The sequence below is a fragment of the Lagopus muta genome, chromosome 3 (assembly GCF_023343835.1).
Source record: "Lagopus muta isolate bLagMut1 chromosome 3, bLagMut1 primary, whole genome shotgun sequence".
In the NCBI taxonomy this organism is placed as follows: Eukaryota; Metazoa; Chordata; class Aves; order Galliformes; family Phasianidae; genus Lagopus; species Lagopus muta.
Genome location: NC_064435.1, coordinates 28,247,113 through 28,268,405, shown reverse-complemented (window position 1 = coordinate 28,268,405; position 21,293 = coordinate 28,247,113). Strand labels below are relative to the sequence as shown.

The following is a 21,293-nucleotide window of genomic DNA, read 5'->3' as shown; positions in this document are numbered from 1 at the left end:
AGTGGAGTCAGTACTTCCCCAGCTGCTCCTGAGCAGCCCCTTCCACCACAGGGGAATGCCATAGACACACTGAGACTAGAAATGACCACAACTCCCTCTCACATAGCAAGAAGCCCCAGCAGTGCAGGGCAGTACCACCACACCAAACAGGACAACCGCTGCCTCTTCAGGATGTATCAAAGCAGGTACATCCTTCCCTGACTTGTCAATGCAGCTCTGCAATGTACATAAGCTGCCTCTCCGGATCCTCTGCCATAACAGTGACAAGCTAACTTAATTAATACTGAGAACAGTTTGGATGTCTGCACAACAGGTTGCCAAAAAAATGAAACAAGGAAAAAAAAAAAAAACCAACTTGGATTACTAACAATATTTGCTGCATAATGTAATTCAAATCTTCTATCTGTAAGATCAATACAAGCCATGTTTATTAATGCCACACATTATGTCTTAATTTGAAACATAATTGAAAGCTTGTTTCTGTACTGCTTTACTGTTAATGATAAAAGTATACTACATAACTGGTTTATTTTTGTAAGATCAGTATTAAATATACAACATCGATTTCCTCTCCAATCTTCTTACTCAGATTAAAACACAATAAAATGAAAAAAAATACTGCATATATTTGCACCAGGGACTGGCAAGAGATAGTAATATATCTTCCTTTGTTATACTTACAATTTCTGTTAACAGCATCACAAAATACAAACCACAAAACACAAGTAAGCGTAACCACAAGGCTTTTATACCATGTCTTAAAGGGTTGGATAGGTTAGATTTTTACCATTGTTGTTATTATTGAAAGCACTAGACAACAAAACTACTCTGCACTGGTGTGGTCTCACCTGCACTGGGTCCAGGTTTGGGTACCAAAATATAAAGATATAGAAGTATTAGAGACTGTCCAAAGGACGACTACAAAGATGGTGACGAGTCAAGAGGGAAAGGCGTATGAGGAGCAGCTGAGGTCCCTGTGTGCGCTCAGCGCAGAGCAGAGGAGCTGAGGGGAGGCCTGATGGCGGCTGCAGCTCCTCACAGGGAGCGGAGGGGCAGCGCTGAGCTCTGCTCTGTGTGACAGCGACAGGGCCCGAGGGAACGGCATGGAGCTGCGTCAGGGGAGGGAGGGTGGGGGTCAGGGACAGGGTCTGCACCGGGGGGCAGTGGGCATGGAACGGGCTGCACAGGGCAGTGGGCACGGCCTGAGTGCCGGAGTTCAGGGAGCGTTTGGACATTGCTCTCAGACATAGGGTCGGGATTTTGAGTAGTCCTGTATAGAGCCCAGAGATGGACTCAATAACCCTTGCTAGTCCCTTCAACTGAGGACACTCTGTGATTTTATGATGCTATGAAATTAGGAAGAAAAAACAGGCAGACAAAGCAAGGAACATAAATTTTTGAGCAGGCAACAAGAATGTCCTTTGTATACAAAATTAAGTCTAAAAAGCAATCAAGGTGCTTTTGTTTTAATGGGAAAGCATCGCCTGAACACAGGTTTTATTTCACTACAAACAGTAAACGACTGCTGCTCGGACCCACTAAAGCACTGCAGAAACACAGCAAGTCCAATGCCCCTGAAGAGGAGGTGTGTAAGAGACAGAGGTTTGAACTACGAGCAGGCCACCACCACCAGCTGGATGTTTACCAGTGCTCAAGGAAATGGCTCTTTCTGAATGTTCCAGATAAAATCATATTGGAAACAGCTCAGCTAACCACAATGACGCTACCTCTGCTGCTGGTGGATAACAAAGGTCAGGAGCCCAACTACAACTGAATGTCTGCTATGCTCCTTGATAGAAGCAAGTGCAACTGCCAGACATCCAGCATATGATGATGTGTAAATAAAAAAAGAAACACTGCTACTGTTTTCTGGCAATGTTATTCTATACTTCTTACTTCAGCTCCTTAGGGAGCTGTTTTGAAGATGTGATTATCAAACAAACAATTTCACACACAGCCACCAACAGTGAATGTTTTATCCCAAAATGAGTTGTTTTTCTAAACATCAGTTCTATGGAAAGTGTAAACATACATTTGCTTGGGAATGTTTTGAACAAGATGTCTCAACTCATTTCACCCACTTCCACTGCATGGTCGAACAGCAAAGGACTATAGGACGTACTTTTCACTGGGATCAGTCAAAACATAAGCTTGTGTTTCACCCAAAGCTTCCTGCTGTCTTACCAAAGATAGTACCTGCGTTGTTCACTGAACAGGTCTAAAGCATCTTGATAGATGTGGCAGGCTTAGCATAGCATCAAGAGTTTCTACAGCGGAACTTAAAAGAAAGGCAGCTGCAAAATCATGGAACTTACTACTTAATGAGCTTATCTTGTGCACTTGAGGAACAGCAACTAGTTCTTACTGTCACAGGAAAACTGTAGAACGGTCATCTGGTATGTGCTAAAAATACCGAAGACACTGACTTGCAAGCTTGCAAGACGTATGCATTCACTGCGCTTTCCATATGGAACCAACAGTATGGTGCAGAATGCCTGCAATTTATATTCTGTGCATGGTCAACCACTAGGCCAAATACACTGCTTGGAAAGACTAGCAACTAACCAAAATAACAAGTACTTCATGCAGAATCTTGTGTATCTAACAACACTACTGTTCTCACATTTTTCCAAAACTATCAAGGAGTAAAAGGGATGAGTTGGATGTATTCAGTTTATATTCAGCAGACTGCTAAAACCACAGAAAGATGCGGTTCTGTTTCAAATAAAATCATCGAGTCATAGAATGGTTTGGGTTGGAAGGGACCTTTAAGATCACCTAGTTCCAACCCCCTGCTATAGACAGAGACACCTCCCTCCAGACCAGGTTGCTTAAAGCCCCGTCCAGCCTGGCTTTGAATGCTTGCATGCAGGAAGCATCCACAACCTCACCGAGCAGCCTGTTCCAGGGTCTCACCACCCTGACAGTAAAGAATTTATTCCTAATATCTAGTCTAATCCACCCTCCTCCAGTTTAAAACCATTTCCCCTCATCCTATTGCTACACGCCCTTATAAAAAGTACCTCCCAAGCTTTCCTGTAGGACCCCTTCAGATACTGTAAACTCTATAAGGTACCTTGGGTACCTTCTCTCTTCTCCAGGCTTAAGAACCCCAACTCTCAGCCTCTCCCCATTGGGGACATACATATATACATACATACATATCCTAATCATGTTGAAATATCAGTACTTAGGTTAAGTGCTCCAGCCTTTCACACTCCTGTTATCACAAAAACTCTACTAGTAGCAGGTAAAACAAGTACCAGATGCATATAAAATCTCTATATGAAAGGAATCAGAAAAATATTTGGCACAGAAATTAATGAAAGTCACCTTAAAAATAACCTTTCATCTATGCAAACCAAAGATACTCTTTATGTACAGAATAAAATCAGTAGGGTGAAATAAGCTTTACAATAGAGTAGTAATCACAGGAATATGAGCAAAGTACCAAAAAAGCCTTGTACATAATGAAAGCACATTACTGTAAGTATAGAAAGGTCACATTTTTTACCTAATTTTTTTAATGTGTAAAATTAATGTTATCATGGAGATGAGGCTGGAGGAACTCCTCCAGCAGAACAGAAACTTTCTAAAAATATTTGAAAAATAATTATCAGTGTTAGAACTTCTCTCAGAAAGGCAACTCCACGTCCTTCCTGAATGACACAGTACTGAACATTGTATGTAAGCCAGAATACCTTAACTTTATAGCTTTTAAATAAAATTGCAGCTACAAATATGCTTCTACACAACCACATGCACGGGAACCCATTCTTGCACGTCTCACAGATAGACAAGTTAAAAACCACATATCCATTGACTTTTTTCTTTTTCTCAGCACAGATGGCATTTCAACAGGAATTTTTTTTGCTCCACAGCTAACACAAACCACAAAGAAATTACCCTTACTGAATATTGCCTGCTGTTTAAGAGTGTTTTGAAATTATACTCCATTTTTTAAGGGAACTGAAGAGCTGAGAACAAGATGTCCATTCACAGTGGTAGCTAGCAGATAGAGCAGCAATGACTGCTGAATGCAGCTCCTCAAGAACCAGTGCCCAGTGCTCGTTGTAGATTAAGGACACATTTTTCCTATGTGTCACATTAGAAGAATTCATTGAAATCTGCTTGATAATGAGATCACTGTCCATTGGCAACTTTTGGTCGCACAGATGAAATAATTCAGCCCTTTGTCTTGAATACCAGTGAAATAAGGTTTTAAAGACATTTCTACGGATGGAGACAACTATTCATTTCTTTGAAAATAGAATTTTCTAGAGAGACTGAAATACACATATGCATATACATACACATATAGTAAACGTGTGTGGATATATGTATCAGGACACAAGCAAAATCTTTTTGGTCTCCTTATGAAAACAGTGATCACCTAAAATAATACCAACTCCAATAACAGGCAGCGGGAAAGCTTAACATGACCATCACTAACTGCACAAACAATTCAACCTGTGTTTAGTTTTTACCAAAATAAAAGGGATAATAACACTGGCCAAAATCCCAAATGGCTAAATTCCTCTCCTAATGAGAGTACTGTTGCATCCTTCAGAAGAAAAGGTGCACCAATTACATTTTAGAGACAGAGGAACAACGAAGAAGTCTATGGGATGACTTGTTGCTACAGAAAAACCCACCAAGCAGAAAGGAATGTATTCTTGAGAAGTAGCTTTATTTCACTTTCTTGCTTGTTTGATCAGTAGCAAATAACATTCTGCTCTCACAGGATCAAGTACAGCAAAACAGGCTGAGATACCACAAATATACATACCTGGCATTATACCAAGTTGTGTAAAATTCACTACCCAATGCAGAAGATCTTTAGTAAAGAACAGAAAAAGCAGTCTGATTTATTCATGAGATTAATATTCACTGTGATTTAGACATTACTGAAAAAAAACAAATCTCAGAGTAATTTAATCTCCTCTAAAACTCACACTTTAGCAGGAATAAATTCTGCTAGAAAGGCTAGCTAGCATATATCTAAGATTGGTCATGAAGGTCAATTGCTCTAGTCACATAACCAGTTTCATTACCAGCTGAAACCATTATCATTATAGTCATAAAGCCATGTACAGGAGATCCTGGAGCTGTTGGATGGATATACATGCAATACAACACAACAAAACAGGACTGACAAAAATATCCAATGGAAGGGAAAAGTATAGATACATTATGTACACAGAGCAAACTCTTCTTCAGCAATGGATGATACATGTAAGTAATTTTTTCAGCAAACCATCCTCCCTGACATATGGCAGCGAGGACTTATGAATTTTGACACGTGAGTTTGTCAACAGTATTGGTAACAAGCTCAGCCGCCCCAGGTTCAGCCACCCTTTGAATGGGATAGTCCTCCTGATCATGTCCTCTGCTCCTCAGCGTCACTGAGACCTGACACGCCTCATCACATGATAGGTCAGATTTCCACAGCTCAAATGCAGTCACAAATACATCTATGGACATTTTCCCCTTTACTGTTTCAGCATCACAAGCAGCTGGTTCATCTATCATGGCAATGAACACCGAGGCAAGGGATCTGGAAGATCTCAGTTAAATGAGTAAGGTAACTTTGGGAGTTACGGTTTGGCTCTGTTGTAACTGTAGTAAGCACTTACAGAGTTTTTACTTGCAATTTAATCTATATTTTTCAATTCAACTTCTGCTACATTCTGTTACACGTGCATTTTCAAAGGCCCCTAGAGTTTAATATACATATACAGTGCTACAGTAAGGTAAAGAAAATCTAGTACTGGAAAGCAGCAGCAAGAAGCACATGAAGAACATGACTGCTTTTTGTCTAAACATCTTTTCCCCCTTAACAATGGGATCCTAGAAGGCACATCTTTTTTGCAGCAGACCATGACAAGCAGTACACCATCAATATTAAACATAATCAAGCTCTAATGACTGCTTGGGTGAAATCCAATCAAGCTGCACACAGATTTAACTAAAGAAGCCTAGCAAAACAAAGCAACAATTTAATACTTCAATAATTAGCTGGTGCGGATATTTGGAGAAGCTGATTTTAAACACATGGTATTGCCAACTACCAACATTATTACAGAAGCTCTGAAACATGGGAATTACTTCGGGTGTAATTTTCATTACATGAAAAACAATGGGTTTCAAAGTTTCCAACTACGATGAATGCACAGAAAATAGAACTTAAAGAGATGAGAACATTCAGTCCAAAGGGTGGTTGGAAAAAAAAATCAAAAAATGTCTAAATGAAGCGATTTTGAGCTGGAAGGAAGTTTGCAGAAACTTACAATAAATTTGCAGCACAGCCTGGTTTCTTGGCCTTCTGTTTTCAGCCATTTGCCTGAAAAGCACCATCAGCCAACAAATAGTTGACTCCCTCTGAAATTGCATGATCAATCTGTTCTGCCAACATTACGTAGCAAATAAAAAAGGAGCTCTTCCTCAGTGAAGCTGGGCTTTTCTAAAACAGAGTGTGAAGACTGCATCTGAATAAACATCTCTGGGCAAACAAAACAGCACACAATGTGATCACTGGTCTCTTCCTCCTGCAAGTACATCACAAAGTCCTCCTCCTGAGGATATCAGAGTTATGCAGATACTGCTTTTGATCTCAAAAGTCAGGCTCCTGGAGAGGTTTGGCTAGGAAAACATGCAGATGTTCCCACTGAAATGCATGCTGCATCACCAGCCATGCCCAGCAGGCCGCAGGGATCAACAGCAAACCCCCTGACCAGAAGGTTGCCCAAAGCTACGTTCCTGGAGATACCAGGCAAGAAAATCAATCTGGGACAAAAACACAGCACTGCCTAAGCTGTTTCCTTACAATGATGGCTAGAAAACACGGCTACCATTTATTTTCCTGTAGTTTTCCATGCCTCTCTTAGAAGTGCATAAAATGGCAATGAGGGAAAGAAATTCTAAAGACATTTCATTTACTTTATTTCAATTCTATCACATATTTTTCCAATAAATTATGAACTAATTAGCAGATAATGTATAGCTACATGAATAAAAATTTATTTTGTAACAACAGTGCAACTCTCTCTTAAAAAAAAAAAAAAAAAAAAAGAAACACAAGATAGGAAGATCCAGCACATATGATTGTCACTGTAAATGGCACTACTTAACAGTGAACAAGAAAGGCCAAGGAACTAGAGGTTTTTATTGCACAATAGCTATTTTCTCACTATCGTAAGTACTTACGCAACTGAGGTTTAGCTCTGGCTTTTCCATTAAGAGCACAAACAATGTAGAGAAAATTCAGCAGTTGGAAAATTCGGGTTTCTTCCCTTTTTTATTTCAGAGGAGATATGGTACTGGAGGGATTGGGTGAAGGATATGGCAAGTGGATAATACATATTTCATAATATTTTTGAGATCATTTAGTAAGAAGTTAACAAAATTATTAAAACACTGCCACCCTCCAGAAGGGTAGGAGTGATGCCTGTTCATTTCCTTCCTTGATTCTCTACCCCTTTTGGACATTTCAAGTTGCTCCCTTCCATCACACCAGAAAAGACAGAATCACAGAATCACCAAGGTTGGAAAAGACCTACAAGATCATCCAGTCCAACCATCACCAACAGTTCTCACTAAACCATGTCCCTCAACACAATGTCCAAACGTTCTTTGAACACCTCCAGGCTCAGTGACTACACCACCTCCCTGGGCAGCCCATTCCAGTGCCTTACTCTTTCAGAGAAGTAGTAATTCCTAATGTCCAGCCTGAATCTCCCCTGGCACACTTTGAAGCCATTCCCTCCAGCTCTATCTCCAGTTACACGAGAGAAGAGGCCGACCCCCAGCTCACTACAGGTAATTATAGAGAGCAGTAAGGCCTCCCCTGAGCCTCCTCTTCTCCAGACTGAATATTCCCAGCTCCTTCAGCCTCTCCTCATATGGCCTGTGTTCCAGACCCCTCACCAGCTTTGCCGCCCTTCTTTGAACCCGCTCCAGGGCCCCAATGTCTTTCTTGCAGTGAGGGGCCCAAAACTGGACACAGTACTGGAGGTGCAGCCTCATCAGAGCTGAGTACTTGGGGACAATCACTGCCCTGCTCCTGCTGGCAACACTGTTTCTGATACAAACCAGGATGCCACTGGCCTTCTTGGCCACCTGGGCACACTGCTGGCTCACGTTCAGCCGAGCATCAACCATTCCCCCCAGGTCCATTTCCTCTACACAGTCTTCCAGCCACTCTGCCCCAAGCCTGCTGTTGCTGGCTAAAGTGCAGGACCCAGCATTTGGCCTTGTTGAACCTCATCCCACTGGTTTCAGCCCAGCTCTCCAGCCTGTCCAGATCCCTCTGTAGGGCCTCGCTACCCCTCAGCAGACCGACACTTCCAGCCAACGTGGTGTCATCTGCAAACTTACTGAGGGTGCACTCAATGCCCTCATCCAGGTCATCAATAAAGATATTGAAGAGGACAGGCCCCAGCACCGACCCCTGAGGTACACCACTCGTGACAGGTCACCAGCTGGATTTAACTCCATTCACCACACTCTCTGGGCCCAGCCTTCCAGCCAGTTTCTTACCCAGCCAAGAGTGTACCTGTCCAAGCCAAGCTTCTGCAGAAGAATACCGCGGGAGACAGTGTCAAAAGCTTTGATGTTACCTTTGCAGGAAATGCAGAGATGTTATGAAGGGCTTCCAGATGCAGCTGGTCAAATCACATCTGTTTAAATGGAGTTTTAACCCCACCACCACTTCTACATGTTTACCCTTATGTTTCACGTGAAAGTAGGAAACTTTACCCCTTGCTGTGTGCTGCTCACCTTCTAGTCAATCCCTGCAGCACATGCAGCCTCTACAGAACTGAGCAGCAGTCACTGCCCAGGCCCCAACTCCTCCCAGCTGTGCTGCCACCGGTCCAGGCTGCTTCTCTTTCTTGCAGACTTGCTTTGGGATTAAGTGTGGATTCTGGTGCATAACTGATGAAAATACAAATGAGTGAAAAGGCTCTGCTAACTTCTACACTGCTGCCTGCTGGGGACATCATCTTTGATTGCAGCTGACCTCTGCAGATACAGCTGCTCAGAACACCAGCAGAGCTGGGCTTCCTTCTGCCTACAATGCAACGCTATTATTCCCTGTGTGGCACCACTCTTATTACAAAATGACCTTTCACTACTCAGATCCCAGGGATCTGTTCTATGTTTGATCGCTTGTAGTTGAACTGCAGGTCAACAAAACTGTATTTCCCTCTGCTCTGTAGATAAAATCTCAATTCTCCGGAGATAACTGCAGTTTGTAGTGGAGTTGTCAGACCGCCTTCTCCAAGACCAGTACTCTAAGCACTAAAACTGCTGATAAATTTAAACTTTGAAAAGTGATAAGGAAATTTGAGTTCCTTGCTTTATATTAAACAGCTAATTTGCTAAGCTAACAGTTTTACTGGACTCATCTGAGTTTGAAAAATTAGTGCTATACACCTTGTGTAGTATTTGTGTACAACGACAGAATGAAGAGATCTGAAAAAGGAAAGACTTCATGCTTTTAAGTTCATACCTCATTTTTGTATTCCAAAATTTTAAAAAATAGCTTTTATTTTTTAAAATCTTCTACTTTAATCTAGCAGAAACTTCCAGTAGAGCAGAAGAAAGAGGCAGAAAGGTCTGCGTGTATAATGCAAGATGAAACAGAAAATGTAAACAATCATCTTTAAAAGCTAATGTGCATTTCAGTATTAAAATTTTCCAGTATGTAATAAAATATTGGTAAATTTAGCCTGACACTATTACTTTAAAGATCTGCCCCATGCAGCACTTTGAGTATGCCAGGAATGCGATGTTCAGGACACCTCCCTGGATGAGTCCATGGCACTGCTCCAAACACAACAGAAGAGCCTGAACCCACACCTTCCATCCTCCAGAAAACTGCATTACTGCTGGGCTGCTAAATATTATGGATCTACCTGTCCTCAAAAACCAAAATTCTACTGTCCACATTCTTCACTGGATTCCCATTTTCCATACATAGCGACCCAAATGTCTCCCCTCTGTATTTCCATCTACAGTAATTTCAGCTCACCTTAAAATGAAGCACCTGAAATGCCAGAGACCACGATAAAATATTTTCACACGCTTCTAAGATTGTTGTCTGTTAGCAATAATCAGAGCACTGCAGCACTACTGCAGCCGAGTCTGAGAAGCAGCATTTATCACAGCAATATTTTTTGAGCTTTTGGATATTTGGATACAGAGCCTCACAACGATTTTCATTCACATTCTCTAGTATCCTTAAGAACAGATGAGATGGGATGGACTTTGTTTCATTAAGTGGTCAAAGTGAAGGATACCTTTCCATGTTACCAATCCTCTTGCAGACACTGTTCCACAGCTCTTATGAAGATACTCACACGTTCCTGCTAATGAAGATTTTGCAGTTGGATAAACTTGTCTCTAAACCACTTTGATATTGCTCAGGTTTTAGTAAAGTTCAACCTTCCTCTTCAATTTGGCATTATCAGCAAAGCTGATAATCTCCTCAGCTCCATCAAGATTTTAGAACAGAATAGAGAGCGAACTGCATTTTCATAGCACTTCAAAACACTAGCTAAGTTTTAGCTAGTGTTAAGTGTTCTCAAGATGGTGTATACAGCCACATGAAACTGAAGATTATATTCACCTCCTGACTTCTCCCACACTTTTGTAAACATCGTATTATTGTAAAGAGCTAGGAGAATGTCAAATGCCTGGCCTTACATTCTTTTGTACCCCAGACAACATGACTTTTACAGATTCAACAGTCCCTACCAAAGTAGGATTGGGCATTCCCCTCATTACAACAACAAGTATTTAGTAAGATCTCCAAACAAAGGTTTTTGCACACTGCCTGTTTGTTGTTGACAAACAGGACAAAAAGCCATCTCCCATTCCAATGGAAAATCAAACGTGCAGCAGGAGTGACCAAGATACTTATCACTACTGACTTTAGATTCTAGATTTGTTGCCTGCTTTCTTCCTTAAGTCTCCTAATACAGCAGCTTCACTTGCACATACAAAAACATGCAAAAAATTCTCTCAAGTACATAAGATCAGATGTGCGTACAACAAAATACAGGAACGATGAACAATTTTACAGGACACTTTTGCAAACAAATATGCTTCTTATCATCCTAGTATCCTGTGCTCACAACTAGTGCCATAATTAGTTTTAAGGGGGTATTAAAGATGCTTATTCATTCTCTTTTCCACATTGTTGGGGAAGAAATGTTCATCCCTCAGAAGAAAGACGATCTCAAAGTTACAGGAAAGAGGAGCTTGACTCTTTGAGATGGATTATCTCAATCAAGTCAAATAAAAATCTCCTAAAGCCCGAACCTTTATTTCGCAAATTTTAAAATGGATGTGCTAACATATGCTTTGAGCAGGGCACTGCACCAGGTCACTTCCTATGGTGCCTTTCGACCTGAATCTTCTGATCATTACGTTTGTTCTGAGATATGTGGGCACTCAGTCATTATTACAGGGCTGATTATGAGTGAAAAAAAATAAGCGTCCTATTTAAGGCATAGCTGTTTACTAGATATGTGCCTAGTAAATGTGACTAGCATGTTCCTTTGACAGTTCTGTTGAAGTGGTTGTGAACTTTGTGGTTTTCACAATTGTCATCCATGAGAGCCAGAAGAGTAAGATGATTTCTCTTCTGGGTGACATGACAAAACATGCAGCTTTACGTTCGTTTTTAGAAAGCAATCAAAAAACCAACAAAACGTACAGTTTGACTACTTAGTAAGTGACATTCTAGAAAATAAACTTCACTGTATATCATATGCAAGTGTATTTACTAGGAATATTAAAAAAATGTATTTGCAGATAAACCGATGCCAACATATAATCACAAACAGGAAAAACTCTCATGCACTTGTTATCTTGCAAGACAGAACACCCAATTTGGTATCAGTTTTTCACCACTGTTTCAAGAGAATCTGTTCAGAGTTACTGGATATTTTTCTTTTTCTAGCCCTTGCCTAGAGGAGTCATTCCTTTTCTCCAAGAAGAGAATTCCTTCCCAAAAAGTTCAAAGTTCTACACGTTGTTTCTCTATCCCCTTCTCTTTAATTGCTGGCTAGTACAAAATTCTTTGTTTCTTTTTCTCTTGCTATTATTCCACCTAAATGTCAGAAAAAAAATATATATATATATATAAATAAATCTTGAATTTCTTGCTGCTATATAGATAATGCATAACAAACATAAAAGAACAAATATTTTTTCTCAAAATATTTCCCTGTAAGTATTTTATAATTAGAAGTGTAGCGCTGCAGTCACAATAATATATGTGTATCCACACGAAATCCAAGGAATAAGAATTAAAAAAGCAACAACAAAATCCCTAAATTCCCAATTCATACAGATTTGATTTTCCTGCACTGGCTTTTCCTCACCACTTTTTTTCTGTTAATTCATTTCATAGACCACATCATGACTCAGCTTAACCCCACGTAAGCAGATGGAGGAAAATATGATACTACAAATTCAATTTCTAGAATAAGTCACTGCACATTCCTGTGAGTAATAGGTAGCTGTAGGTATGATCCTATGTCACATTTAGAAGATTATTTATCAGGCAAAGCTGAAGATGGGTCAACAATCTCCCCCTGTTAAGGTACATCCTCTTCTGGGCTTATCTCAGTTGCAGCACGTGATAATAGCAAAATCACTGCAAGTCCTACATTTCTGGCAGTCTCAGCTCCTTCTACTGTTTGCTACTTTCCAGCAGATCTCTCAAGTAGAACAGTCAAGATCAACTTTGGGCTGCTTAAACATAAATACCAGTTTTAACAGTTCACAGTACGCTTGGCAAAGCTGCCTTCAATATCCCACCGGGAAGAAAAAAATACACATGAAAAGCATAAAAAACCCCAACAATCAACAACAAAACCAAACCAAAACTAACTTCCCTTACCTTGCTGGAGGCACATCAATGTTTGAAGAAACAACCTTGCGCTTCTGTTCCAGAAGACAAACAGAACGAGTGTTTTCCTTTTCATATTCATGAACTCTGCTTGTTTTTTTGGTCTCTGCTGTTTTTAGATCTTCCTCCTTCGTGGTGAACAGGAGAAACTGTTGGTCTGGCAGTTTTTGACTGATGTCAGTTTTTACATCCTCCTGTTGAAATGCAGGGAAGGTCATTTCACGCTTGATGCTGGTTGCCTGCAAAATTAAGAGTAGTTATTGATTTTTTCTCTTATTTTTCTAAAAAGTGGTGGTGAGGACCCAATATCCACAGACATTTTAATTAGCTCTTTGAATCAGAGGATACTATTTCTTTGCTATTCATAAATTCTGGAACTGCTATTAATTTCTCCATAGTGTTAAAGACAGCCCGGGAAAATAAGCAATTATTGGCCATTTGGCAAAGCAATCCAGTAAAGTCTTAATGTTAAATAAAAAAGGTATTGGACTTGAAACACCGTAAGCCACAGTATGCACAACTTATATTTAATGCGCACACATTTGTGCTGTGTAACTATTCAAAAGAAATTCTGACTGCTCTCATCCTACAATCCCATTAAATGTCAGAATTTACACAGATGTCTTTCTAAAAGGCAACCAAGAAATAAAGGAGCTTCTGAAGCCATTTACGTGCTTTTAGCATCAGGAGTTTCAACCACTAGCTTGCCAGAAGTTCCAGGGCTAGACCTGGGTGGCAGTCCCCTCCCCTGAAGCCAAATGGCCACCAGAAGACAGAACAACCTGGCTGGTATAGATGTACTTCCAAAGCACATGCATGGTGTCCAGAAGTCTTCAAGACTTGCAAAGTGGATTTTTAGACACCTGTTACTATTACTATGGATATTACAGTGGTGAAATCCAGGATGCATTACCATCAGATACCAACAGCACAGATAAGCAGGAATCCTTTCCTATGTAAACTCTGCCACCTTACTCCTTCTTGTCACTGTTCAAAAAATTAATAAACGTATATGTAATTAATACCTACGTATAAAAATATATATGTATCTCCTCCCCACAAATCTATTTATAGCTTTCAGATCTTGGCAGGTATAAAAAGGTGCAACCTATTTACAGTTCACAAGGAAGAGTCTTGCCAAGGTAATTTTGTTTTGTTATGACGCAAAGTATATGTCATATTTGGGACCAATGATTTAATGTGTCTCATTCTTGTGTTTCCATGGAAGGACTTTTGGCACTTGCTTCAAATACAAAGCTGAAATTGTTACTTTGTGAATGTAAATAGTACAAAGAATTAGTCATTTTACACTTCACACACGAACAGATGACACATTACCAAGAAAATCTGCCTGGAAGACAAAACAATCAGCATGTGATCACAGAATTAAAAGAAGACATATAAACAATATATATCTAATTATGATCTAATGAGTATTTTTGGAAAAGTTCTTAGATTTACAGAAACGTCTTTTCTGAGGGTCTGAAGATTTTCAGATACTGAGTAACCTTCTGTTTTCATGGAGATCGACCTGAAATAAGCGATGCACTGAATACAAAAAATGACTGAGATCACCTAGGTTCCAATATCCAGCCTAGAGATTATGCAAAGCCAAATGAAGGCGTGTATAAAAATTTGAATTCTGCTGTTTTATCATCTTCCAAGGCAAAGGCAGACTCCTCCTTTCTCTACTCTCCAATTCCAGTTTGAACCACAGAATGGCTGAAGTTGGAAGTGAGCTCTGGAGGTCACTGGATCAACCTTCTGGCTCAAGCAAGGCACTAGAGCACATTACCCAGGATTGTGTCCAGGCAGCTTTTGAATATCTCCAGGGGAGGAGACCCCTCAATTCATCTGAGTAATCTACCCCAATGCTCAGTCACCCTCAAAGAAATGAAGGTTTTACTTGAATTCAGATGGAAATTCCTGTTTCAGTTTGTGCTCATTGCCTCTTGTCCTGTATCATTTGGGCACCACAGAGAAGAGTTTGATCCTATCCTGACACCTCCCTTCAGATACTTATACACATTGTGGAGATCCCCCATGTCCTCTCTCCTCCAGGCTGAACAGGTCCAGCTCTCCTCATGTGAGATGTCCCTCCAGCATTTTAGTAGCCCTTCCCTGGACATGCTCCAGGAACTCGAAGTCTCTTCTGCATTGGAAAGCCCAGGACTGGACACTACTCCAGGTGATGCCTCATTAGGGCTGATGAGAAGGGAAGAATCATCACCTTCTACCTGCTGGCAGTGCACTTCCTAAGGCAACTCAGGACACTGTTGGCCTTCTTGGCCAATAGTGCACAATGCTGGCTCACGTTCAACTTGTACTTCACCAGGATCCCCTGGTCCTTCTCTGCTAAGCTACTTCCCCATAGGTCAGCCCCCAGCTTGTACCACTGCATTAAGATTATTCTTCCACAGGTGCAGGACCTTCGTTGAATTTCAAGAGGTTCTTCTCTGCCCATCTCTCCAGCCTGACAGCACCCTCCCAAATGGCTGTGGAGCACTCCAGGATATCAGCTACCCCTCCTGGTTTTATATCATAAGCCAATTTCCTGAGAAGGGCCCTGTATCCTTTCATCCAAGTCAGAGATACACAAGTTAAACAATACTGGACTCAGTACTGACACTGCTAGCTGCACACCTCCAAACAGACCGTGCCCCTTATCACAAACCTCTAAGACACGGCACTGTCAGTTCTCAATCCACTTCACAGTCCATTTATCCAGCTCCCACTTAGTGAGTTTGATGATATGATGGGAAGCAGTGTTAAAAGTCTTGTTGAAGTCCAGGCAGACAACACCCACTGCTCTCCCCTCATCCATTCAGCCAGTCATCCCATAGAAGCTAATCCAGTTGGTTAAGCATGATTTCCCTTTCGTGAATCCATGCTGACTACTTCTAGCAACCTTCTTGTCTTCCACATGCTGAGAGATGGCCTCCAGGATGAGTTGCTCCACTACTTTTCAAGGGATGGAGATGAGGTTGAATGGCCTGCAGTTTCCCAGGCCCTCCATGCCCTTTTGAAGACTGAGGTGACATCTGCTTACTTTCTCAATCATCCCTCCTGATCGCCATGACTTTTCAAAGATTATCAGGAATGGCCAAGCAGTGATGTTCAGCAGCTCCCTCAGCACTTGTGGGTGCATCCCAGAAGGGTCCATTGACTTGTGGGTGCTACGTTTGCCAAAACCAATCTAACCCAGTCCTCCTCAAACAAGGAAAAGCCTTCTTTTCTCCAGACTTTCTCTCTGGTCTCCTGAGTCAGGGATTCCTGTGGGCTGGCCTTGGTAGTGAAGACTGAAGCAAAGAAGGCATTCAGTTTCTCTATTCACTCTATCCAACAGGATTATTTTGCTTTGTTTTTAGTTTTTTGTTGTTGTTTTTTTTCTACACAATATGCATCATTTTACCAAAGAAGAAAATAATTTGTTCTCAATGGGACTATGACATTTTATTCATTTTCAACAAATATATTGTCACACATCATTAAATTTAGTCATAGTGATCACAAAAGGTTGCAGACATGACTAAATTAACGGTTAGACAAATAGAGTCAAAAACATTAACAACAGAATCACTTTTACTGTCATACATACCAAACTGTTACGCATATAGCAGGAGGGTTGAAACTAGATGATCATTGTGGTCCTTCTCAATTCAGGCTATTCTATGATACGATATGATATTCATATTCAGCTCAAATACATTCAAATAATGGTTGGCTTTTCATATTTCAATACGTCATCATTAATAGCGAGATCCATCCAAGTGTGTGAAAGTGAAAAATGACCACAGATTCAAATGTTCAGAAGGTTGCAGAAGGTCCACCAGCAGATGAACAGATCAGGTCCACTGGTTAAATAGCCAGAAATGGCAGAAGACCACATCTAGTGCTTATTCTTTCTGCTTTCAACAGATAATTGGGAAAAAAAAAAAAAAAAAGCATCTTTCTAAACTTCCCCCTCGTGATTTCTAATAAGGTATCTTTCCTTCTTTAAAAACAGGTGATGATAACAAGTCTGGACTTGAATTCAGTGGCTACTGTCTGGTAACTCTCCTCTGCTCTGCAGACAGCTTTTTTTCCTTTAATTCATCCACGTCTACAAGAGCCAGCTCCACTTGAAACTTCTGCCCTTTGTGGAAGAGTACATGACCTTTTTATGGCAACCTAGCCATATATATGAGCAAGTTACTGTGAGAGCATCATGTGCCACAGTAATTTGACTGATCAAGTTTCTCACTGTTTGGTAAATCCATTGATAAACCATTGGGGCTCCCCACTTTTCATGTTCTAATTCATGATCATTCATAGCTGTGAGATAGCATTACCAATTTCTAACGTATTTTTCCAGATAAGTTATCTGCTCTATCTTATCAGAAACTTTTTTTCCCCATGAATCCAGAAGCCTTTTAACCATTTCAAGGCTTTTGGCAGTTCTGTAAAGCTACAATACATTGCAGCAAAAACTTAGTGGAATGTCTAATGCAAGCAGGCAGTCTCACAGATAATACTTCTGATACTTAGCATTTCTCTCTCATTAGCTAGGAAGTGGTTAAACTACATGATTATGGTGCCAGCTAATGGTTTGCTTTTTCTTGCCAACATACCTCAATACTTGCCACCTTACTGCCTCCAGTATCAACTGCTGATAAATACCTCCATAATTTTTTCCATACACAATTAATTACCACACGTTCAAACCACTTTATGTTACAGTCATTGCTTTTCTATGCAACTCTTTGCATATTTTTCCCTTCAAGCCATCCGTAACCTTCAGCTTGCTTTGAGCCAAGTGCTTTGCAACCTGCCCTCAGGCAACTGACATTGCTTGGAAGTTCAGTTACAGAAATACAAGTTATAAAAGATCTGCAAATTTTAATCTACCCTTGTTTTCTATCGGCAGTTACTGTCACCTCCCTTTGACAATTTCCCTCCTACCACTATGGGCACATGAGACTTTTGATACACTTCGAAATGACAGTTGAATGTCACCTGTCCTCCTTCCTGGAGCTCAGATCTGGTACTTGCACCCAGTTGGCCCTAACCCGATTCTACTCTTTCTGTTCCTTTTCAAGAAGTGCTGGCCCTCTCACACACTCCTTCCAAGTTTTCAACATCTAACAGCAGGAACATTTCCAGGAACTTCTTCAGAGACAATGACAGGGTTACAAAGTCTCTGCCCTTGATTAATCTGAAGTATTCCCCTTCTCCAAGGTCTGCAATGGCGCTGTACTCTAGCTATGCTCAGGCAAACCAGAGGCAGGTGCTGCTTCAGCCAGAGTTTGGTAATCTTACGAAAACTGAAAGGAACTTTTTGCTTTGGTTTCTAGCCAGAACGTTTCCTAAACCAAAAGCAGAAAAAGTTTTACTTTCTGCTTTGAAGTTGCCAAGACCATGACACATATTTTGGTTAAAGTTCTTATTTCAAGCTTATATTTCTTCTAAATTATTCTTTAACTCAAGTAATTTAATCCTACATTTAAATGATTACCACACTGTTAATATTTTTAGTGTTTCCATCAGCACATTACATTTTTTATTTTTTCAAAAGTCACCTTGGCCTGCCTATGGAAGCCTATGTTTGGTAGTACCTTGTCACCACCGAGTTGCCAGTCCTGAATTTCACGTGCCTTGATCAAGTTGATGCACTGCAATGGAAGTCCTGCCCAAATTCAAGCACACTCCATATCAGTCCTATTTTTGAGGAGTTTTAGATAACTTTTTCTCTATTCACTATAAGGGACGTGCAGATTACAATTTTTTCAATAGTTTATACCTTAACATATCTGCAGACCATTATTAATCTGCCCAAAGCCATATCCCTGATACGATGACCACAATGCAGTCAAACTTCAGTCTTTTCCAATTTCAGTTCAATTTGATCTCGGATTTTTCCCTGAATAGCAATAAATGTGTTGATCAAACAGCTCGAGTATTGAACCACCTAGCCAAGGGATCTGCAAGCACAGGAATAAGAAGAGGTATACTTAGAATCAAACTGACAGCCTTAAATCTGACAGACTACAAATTCACATCCTGAGCACAATCTCAAGGGGCTTTTTAGCACCTTCCTTCGCTTCTGGTGTATTGCTGATCAAAAACTGAAGATAGTTATTTTCAAATAAGTCACTAACATTTAAAAGGCATTAAGACCATAGAATCATAGAACGGTCTGGGTTGGAAGGGACCTTTAAGATCACCCAGTTCCAACTCCCTGCTATAGGGACACCTCCCTCTGACCAGGTTGTTCACAGCCCCATTCAGACTGGCCTTGATGTCTGTTCTATAAGCTGACAAGTATTAGTATCCCAAGAATATCACAGTTTACCTGCATGTGACTCAAATGTACAGAAATGGCCCTGTAAAGGTTGTAACTGACTCTCACACGTGTCCTTGCAGATCCTGTTTTCTTGTGCCATACCTGTTGATTCAGGTGGGCATACCAGGAGCACAGATCTTATTTTTAATAGCCTCTCAAGGGTCTGCACAGGCTGACAGCAACAGAAAAACAATCAGAATGGCCAAGTCACGTAAGGCACATACTTTGCTGCCAATTCTACAAACAAACCAGGGGCTAATCTGCCAACAAGGTGGGCATCACTGAGTGAGACGGAACAAAAAGAAAGTAGCTGCTCAGCACGCAGCATTGCTCATCCCAATGGCACAGCATTCAACCCACAGTGAAGCTGCACTGATCTGTGCCAGTGGAAGGTGACTGCATTTGCCCGACCTTCTGCCATTCTCCTCTTCTGGGAGACAACTGCTAACACCAACTTGTCCTCTTGGGTCTGCCGGGACTCCCCAAGGACCAAGACGCCTGAGCAAGATCCCTCTGTGCAAAGTTTGCATCCTAGAGGCTGGGGCAAATAAAATAGCCACGCACTATTGCCAATTTGTGCCACTTTGTGTTTACTTACTTTTTTCCCTACAGATGAGATCGTTCATATTACAACAAAATAAAATTGCCTCTAAAAAAACATTTTGAAATATTTTATGAGGATACCTCTGGATAAAAAAAAAAGCGAGTGGAAATGTGCTTTGGGAAAATAGCTGCTCAAATACAAAAAAAATCAGCATCACTATAACTTAAGATTCTCGACACTATTATCATTTTCATACAAACTTCCTTTTCTCCCTCAGCTCAAAGTTGCACTTGCAGTATTTCAGCTACAGGCCACCATAGTCAGACTTGGCCCCAGTGCCACTTCATTCCAAAACAAAGATCCCTTGCAAGCCACCCTGGCTGCTTTCCAGAAAAGATGGGTGAGAAGTTCTTTTAAAAAAAGCCACCAATCACATCAACACCACACATCAATGCTCACTGCTCCAATTCTGGATAAGTTTGTATTGTCAACACATAAATGATTTCAACTTAATGTTGAGATCCTTGGTTTACATACAACAGTAACACTGTACAGCTTCTAAAGAAAGCACGGTTCAAGATGAGGATTTTGGAACGCCATCTCATTGCCTATGAGACCAGTTGGTGTCATTCTACCAGAAAGCCCTCTCCTGATTCCTAGGAAAAGCACTGATAGCCACAAGTTGGTTTAGTGCCCACCAACCTGCCACATAGCTCTGTTGCATTTCACAAGCTATTTTTCTATTCCAGCTTTGTGGCCACCTCTTCCACATTCTGAAATAGACACAACCTTGCTACGTGTTATGGACCGCCACTAAAGCTGCCATCTGGTGAAAAAAACAAAGTCACAGGATTTTTTTTAATACAAGGCTCTACCATTTTTGACTCACAACTGAACAAATACACAGCTCAACAGAGGAGAGAAAGAAGGAATCAATATATTTCAGCCTAACATGGAAGGTGTAAATGCATGCCAATTAGTAACAATGAAATGAATACATTTGACATGATACACGTTCATCTAAAATAAGAGATCAATACCTGCAAGACTATTTTCAAGCACAGCCTGAGCAGCAGGCTATGTTCTAGGGACAACAATAAGCCTATCCATTTTTCTGAACAAGAAAGAAATCAGGAGCAGAGTTGGCAGCAAACAGAATAGCAGCAATGAGAAACACTGAACTTATTACCAAGATAACATTATACAAGCAAAAAATATTTAAATTGAATCCCTGTGAGGACAAAGGTTTTAGTTTATTCTTACTACTTCATCAGTATTTGCTGTTTGAGTTATTTTAGCAGCATTCTTTATGTAAGAAGGATCTCATTTTTGCCATTCTGAGACTGCGTTCTCACCACAAGGAAAGAACACGTTGTGCGGACTGAATTTTCATTTAGCCAGAAACCTCTATTCATACAGGAATACAAAGAGATAAGACATTCTTGTAATGATGCTTGGAAATAATCTGCCCTGAATTTCAATGTATCATTACATTTTGGAGCATA

General features: G+C 40.6%; 1 protein-coding gene across 4 annotated transcripts in view; it reads right to left on the bottom strand.

Moving 5' to 3' along the window:
• ZNF704 (zinc finger protein 704) overlaps positions 1-21,293 on the bottom strand; it is a 92,438-nt gene that overhangs the window by 62,299 nt on the left and 8,846 nt on the right. For all 4 annotated transcript variants that reach the window (XR_007375646.1, XM_048938596.1, XM_048938597.1 and 1 more), the window contains exon 2: positions 12,914-13,161. Coding sequence is in view for 3 of the 4 variants with exons in the window: in XM_048938596.1 (XP_048794553.1) it covers positions 12,914-13,161 (248 nt within the window). In the remaining variant the exon portion in view is untranslated. The remainder of the gene's footprint in view (positions 1-12,913; positions 13,162-21,293) is intronic.